The sequence below is a fragment of the Chenopodium quinoa genome, unplaced genomic scaffold (assembly GCF_001683475.1).
Source record: "Chenopodium quinoa cultivar QQ74 unplaced genomic scaffold, ASM168347v1, whole genome shotgun sequence".
In the NCBI taxonomy this organism is placed as follows: Eukaryota; Viridiplantae; Streptophyta; class Magnoliopsida; order Caryophyllales; family Amaranthaceae; genus Chenopodium; species Chenopodium quinoa.
The window spans coordinates 2,350,816-2,357,551 of record NW_018744878.1 but is presented as its reverse complement, the minus strand read 5'-3'; the positions used below and the strand labels follow the sequence as shown (position 1 = coordinate 2,357,551).

Sequence of the window (6,736 nt, the reverse complement as noted above, 5' to 3'; positions counted from 1 at the left end):
CATTGACTTATTTGGATAATAAATTATAACAATGAAGTATGCCGCCTTAATTATCTGTTATGATGGCGATTTAGTTCTAAATACAGAGTAGGAAATGAATAAGATAATCACTCCACAGCTAGTTAGAAAAGCCAAATAGACTTTCTCTAATTAAATCTTGTTTCTATTTTTGTTGCCTATTAGAGGGTTGCCTTTCACTGTCAAATTACCTCATGTACACCTAAGAACAGCTATTTAATGATCATTATTTTAATTTGTAGAGATAAAATTGATAAATTTCGTATTAACAAATATTTAACAATGAATATAACCGCCTTGGTGGTGTACAAGCACCTTGACGAGTTTACGTTCACATAATAAAATACGAAATAATTTAAATTTCCCTATTGATTTCTTCACTTTCAATCAACCTTCAAAATCCAATGATACCTTAATATCATTTCTAATTATGATAGAAGATATAGTCAATGAGTTGAATATAATGAATTGAAATTCGTATGAATAAACAACAAAGATAATAAAGAATTCAATGGAAGCACAATGAACGGCGCGATTCTCTATTATGATGACATTTTAATTTAATTTTTTTATTTAATTTTTTTTTTTGGGTGAAGAATGATGACATTCTAATTTTAACCAAGAAACGAATATATAACTCCATGATCCATGAGAAAAGTCAAATATAATAATCCTTCATTTTTTTTAGGTTAGTAGCACTAATTTTGTAAGATCAAATTGTTTGAATTTTTAAGAAAAAGTTAATTGATTTATACAACAAATAAAATTATTATGTGAGATCTTGTTATCGTTACTATTACATAGTATTTAAAAATGGCAAAACTAATGAATGGCATGAGAACATTAGATAAGATGACTAAATCGAGAAATATTGGATTGAAATAAGCATTACTTATTACACCAATTGATGTGAAATTTGACATGCATTGCAATTTAAAGATATGAATCATCTTAACTAATAACATAAATACTCAATGAATTTTCTTACAAATGGAGGTAAAACTGCAAATAGTACAACTCTATAAATGAGAAAACAAAACACCCTTCATATGTTGTAAATTAATTGCGATATTATAATTTATACATTAGTCCATACACAAAATTAATCATTAAAACTTCTTTGTATATACATAGAGTAGTCACATGTTAATTATGAGAAATATAAGAGATAATGCATTAAAAGTTTAAAACTTCTTTGTTCACGTTAGATAATAGCGTCTATTACAGTTGGTCGAAATATGTTTATAAATGATAAAAAAAAAGGATGATATTATAGTAGTCATCCTTTTTTTTTATTATTTTTTTAATAGAGTAGTTATCCTTATATTGACTACCCTTGTACTATTTTTTTTGGCTAACTTTGATTTATTTTTTAATATTTAAATCAAATATAAATTATTTTCTAATTTTTAAAATTCATTAATTAATCTTTTTTAAAAATTTGAATATTTTTTACTTTCTGAATTAATTTACAAAATTCAGTTTTTATTATTACTGATATTAAAAAATAGTTCAACAATTAATTATGAAAATATAAAAATAAATAAATAAAAAATATAATGGTTTTTATTTTAAGGATGACTATCATAGAAAAAAAAACTTGATAATTCATACTACATTTTTTTGTTTCCCTTTTTTATGGATGCTGGATTGGTAATACATTTTCCAATGTGTAATTTATCTTCAACTCTTGACAACTACTCATACATGATAGTACTAATAAAATACTAGTATATGTAATGACTATCCAGAATATTCCCTTAAAATATTTTTCTTGAATATTACACAAATTGTTATGCACGCAATAATGTACACAATTTCATCCATAGACGAATTAAAAATATTTCCGTCAACTAAACAGTAGAATTTCCCATCAACAAATCCAATTTTGCTAATTAACTCTAGTATTCCAACTAGTAAGCAACATTAGTTAGCCCAAACAAAGAACCATGCATGCTATAACTTTCACAATTGCAGTTTTACTGCTCTCTTCTATTATCCCAGCAAACTCGATAGAACCAATGACCATGTTCACTGCCCCGAAGATCACGCAACCCGGCTGCCCTCGCAAATGCGGCAACCTTACCGTCCCCTACCCATTCGGGGTTGGCTTGGGAGGCAATTGCTCAAGAGGCTTGTGGTACGACGTCTTTTGCATGACGTCTTACGATCCTCCGAAAGCATTCCTTATACCAGCCGAAGATACACTTAAAAAAGGAATAGAGATCCTCGATATATCTGAAACTCATATCCGTCTTAAAAATCAAATTGGTTACATTTGCTTCAATTCAACAAACGTTATATCACCTAGATTTGCCGATATGATTAATTTCGTGCTCCTCACCAAGGCCTCTCCCTACAGTGTGTCAGGTATGAAACAAGGCACCTTCTTACTAAGAAAAAATCATAAAGATTTTATTTAATTATTAAGGATTTTTTTTTTTTTTTTGAAAAACTATCTTTAAAATTTCGAATTTTGCGAAAAACTACTTTAAAAACAAAATATTGTAATTAACTACCTTATAAAGTATAAAAAGTTGTAATTGACTACCTCCAACCGGAATAACACATTTGACTTTTATTTTCCGGTGTTGACCATGTAACGTGAGGGACATATGACCTTTTAATGAATTGGTGTGAAGCGGGAAAATTTGTGGAAAAGGGCGGGGGCGCGGGGGGGGGGGGGTGGGGGTGGGGGTGGGGGGGATTAAGTCATTAAAGGGTCACGTGACCCTCACGTGACATGGTCAACGTCGGGAAATAAAAGTCAAATGTGTCATTTCGGTGGAAGGTAGTCAATTACAACATTTTATACTTTATAAGGTAGTTAAATCTTGAGTTTAAAATGTAGTTTTTCAAAAAAAAAAAAAATCCAATTATTATTGTTATTATTATCCTTATTTATGTGCACTAATGCAGTGATAACTAATATAACTCCACTACTTACCCATGTTTCCCATACTTTTGGCACTAGTTAGTATGTTGTTTGCTTAAAATTAGCATTATTAGTATTAGACTTTAATTTATATAAAGGCCTTCGGTGTACGTTATTATTTGCTCATAAATTAATGCAGTAGCTTTGTTTATAACATTTTATTCATACATTTGCATTTTTAGAACCTGTTCACATTTACTTAATTTCAGTTTAGTTTAGTTTAGTTTAATTCAGGTCAGCTCTTAATTTCCTTCGCTCATAAAATATCCAGTTCATTTCAATTCAGCTCCACTCAGTTCAGTTCAATTCAGCTCCAATCAGTTTAGTTTAGTTAAGCTTATTTCAGTAAATGTGAACAGACTCTTAGTTCCAACACTCCCCCCTTTTTTAAATACTTGCTCCGTATTTCCATACGCGGAGTTTTAGAAGAAATTGGATAAAGTAATAAAGGAAAATTTGCAAATTGCAGCCATTTAAAGTTCGTATTTTGCAAATTGCAGCCATTTAAATAAAAAATTGCAAATTGCAGCCCAAAAATTCATATAAATTGTAAATTGCAGCCCGATTCAACTTTTTCATCGGTCTTCAAGTTGAAAAATCTTTGGTTAAGGTTTTAGGGGTCATTTTAGCCCTTAAGGGCCCGAATTGAGCTCGGAATTAGCAAAAAAATAACGCAAGTATCTCGTTTTGCGTAACAAAAATGTATCGATTTGTGGGAAACTGTAAATATGAGACACTTACGTTATTTTTTTTGCTAATTCCGAGCTCAATTCTGGCCCATAAGGCCTAAAATGACCCCTAAAACTTAACTGAAGATTTTTCAACATGTAAACTAATGAAAAAATTGAATCAGGCTGCAATTTGCAAAAAAAAATTTAAATGGCTGCAATTTGCAAAATACAAACTTTAAATGGCTGCAACTTGCAAATTTTCCAGTAATAAAATATGAAGGTAGAGGGTAGGAAGAAAAATAAAAATTATAAACACCAAAAGTAGTTGAGAGAATTGGAGGAGAAAGAATATGAAACTAATAAAATATGATTTATGTTGGGTCCATTAGGCGAGAAAAAATGAAGTAAATATTGTAAAAGATTTCCAAATAAGAAAATGGAGCAAATATTTAAAAAATGTCCGAAAAGAAAAAGTTGAGCAAGTGTTTAAAAAGGGGGGGGGGAGTATTTATTTATGAAGATGACATAATTTATTATTGACTAAGATGGTAAAAAGTTTGATTTTATTTTCCTAAGGTTTAGTGTTCCAAACCCATAATAAGTTTTTTTTTTATATATTAATCTATCAAATAATGGTAGTAAAGCTTTGTTAAGTGATGATGATGTGTTGTTTAGTGATGATGTGGCATAATACTTGTTGAGTGATAGATGACATGGTACAATGCTTGTTAAGGAGGGAATGATGTGGCAAATAAACGATTTTAGAAACGTTTTTTAATAGATAAGTATACATAGGTAGATAGATTTTTGAATACATATTTCTCACATACATTTGTCAATGGATATAGGCACAACTAACAAATTCTTCGCTGTGGGGTGCAACGACTACTTTACTGTGTCTGGGTCAATAACCAATGATCCTTCCTTCTTCATAATCTCCGGTGATGGAGGCAAATCATGCCGAACCAAGTGCAGCACCGGTGCCAAGGATGTCGTAGCAGGCGAATGCAATGGCATAGGGTGTTGTCAATCCACAATACCCAACGGAATAAGATCTTATGAAATGCACGAGTATAATAGTAATCATACGAATATTTCGTCTTATAACCCTTGTGGATATTCATTTGTGGCAGACCATGAAAGCTTCAAATTTCGCGGGCTTCCAGATCTTGATGACCCAAACTTTATCAACAGAACAATGTATGACGCTCCTTTGGTTCTAGATTGGGCCATATCTAATGTTACGTGCGCCAATGCTCGACGTAATCGTGACACTTACGAATGTAAAGGGAACACTAGTTGTGTCAATGCCGACGATAGTGGCATTGGAGGGTATCGTTGCAAATGTCTTCCAGGTTATGAGGGTAACCCTTACCTTAGTCCGGGGTGCTCAGGTATGTTATCTTAAGTACTTTTTCTGTTTAGAGAAGAGATAATTATACCATTTTGACTTTTACATTTGTTAATGCGCCACTTCAAACATTAGTATCTTTAATCAGCCTTATAAAAATTGAATAAAAAATGATAAATTGAAAGTGGCATTAAGACTAATCCCAAACATTTAATATTGAGACTTTCATACCAAAACTAATATGCCATCTTTACCCCATCTACACATTACAATAAACACAGTTATGTTAGATCTCATTAGAGTCATCTTGACAGTTATTTTTAATATATGTTTGTACGGAGTAATATTTTTACATTACACATCCAATAGTATTAAGGGCCATAGTTGCACGTTATTGAATGTGCCAACTATGCCAAGTCAGAATGAATCAACTAAAAAAACTTCGATTTTTTTTTGACATGTAAATGTTTCCCCTAAAAAAAAAACTAATGTTATCATTGGAAATAAGGCAAAATGCAGATATGTTCAAAGAGTGTAGGTAATATAATTAAAGATAGTAAGATCAAAATTGTATTGACAAATGTACTGTAAATGTCAAACTATTGCAATATTAGCAAACTTTTCAAATATTAAGGGTTCTAATATATATAATACAGTATGACTTATATGTTTCTTAATTATTAGCCAATGTGTGGTTCCTACAGGTGTGGGTACCTTGCATCGTACCACCATTTCGCAAAAAGAATATATTATACAAATGTAAAGAACATATAACTGTAGGGAAAAGAACATACTATTATAATATAAAGAACATATACCTAAAGTAAAAGGAACATATTTGCACCAAAAAAGAGTGAAAAGAACATATGTCCATGTTCTTTGATTGTCAGTGTAATGAACTTTTATTTGTGATATAATGTTCATTGCTTATTGTGAGGTTCATTAAATTTTGTCATAAAATTATGGTAGATATATCTTCATGTTCTTTATTAATATTACAGATGTTCTTTACGTACATAAAAAAATATAAAAGTGGATGTTCTTTACAAAACTGCTATATGTTCTTTAAAAAGCAACAGTATGTTCTTTATAAAACAACTTCATGTTCTTTCCGCGCTTTTTGTTAGTACCAAGCAAAGTACAGGCTGTTGTACCTTAAAATTTTCAGGCACCTTTTTTAAAGAGGTTAGTCAAGAGATGTTAAACTGACAAAGTATCTCCTACCAATCGAAGTATAAATTAGGAAATTTTAGATTTTAACACCATATAAAAACCCGAAAATGGTTTTTAACACCTCCATAAAAAAAAAAATTGATTTTAACACCACCCAAACTAACAAAAAATGGGTATTACCACCACTTTACGAATTCCTCGGAATCAGTTAAGTGCCACGTGTCGCTTTCTTATTGGCCAAAAAATTAAAAAAAAAAGACCTAAAACTACCCAACTACCCAGCCACCCAGCCTACCGCCGCGCCACCACCACCTAACCACCCACCCATCCTGCCCTCCCAAAAACCACCACCAGCGACGCCTTCGCACCCCCAACCCAGATGAAACCTCCCCCTCCCTTTCCCGCAACCGCTTCGCCCCCAAAAACCACCTAACCCAAAACCCTCCTTCCCTAATACAGTCACGATTCCGGCCAAAAATGGTCGAAATCGGCCGATTAAGGCAACTCAACCCCAAAACTGGCCGATTGATGATAACATAATTAATAGTAATTGATGATAACATAATTAATTCTCCTGTTATGTAATCA

General features: G+C 31.7%; 1 protein-coding gene across 1 annotated transcript; it reads left to right on the top strand.

Moving 5' to 3' along the window:
- The first annotated feature begins 1,808 nt into the window (after nt 1–1,808).
- LOC110705493 (wall-associated receptor kinase 4-like) lies at nt 1,809–5,057 on the top strand. Its single transcript, XM_021883376.1, has 2 exons — nt 1,809–2,388; nt 4,473–5,057. The coding sequence occupies exons 1-2, from the start codon at nt 1,968–1,970 to the stop codon at nt 5,030–5,032; spliced, it is 981 nt and encodes a 326-aa protein (XP_021739068.1). The 5' UTR covers nt 1,809–1,967; the 3' UTR covers nt 5,033–5,057.
- The last annotated feature ends 1,679 nt before the right edge of the window (nt 5,058–6,736 follow it).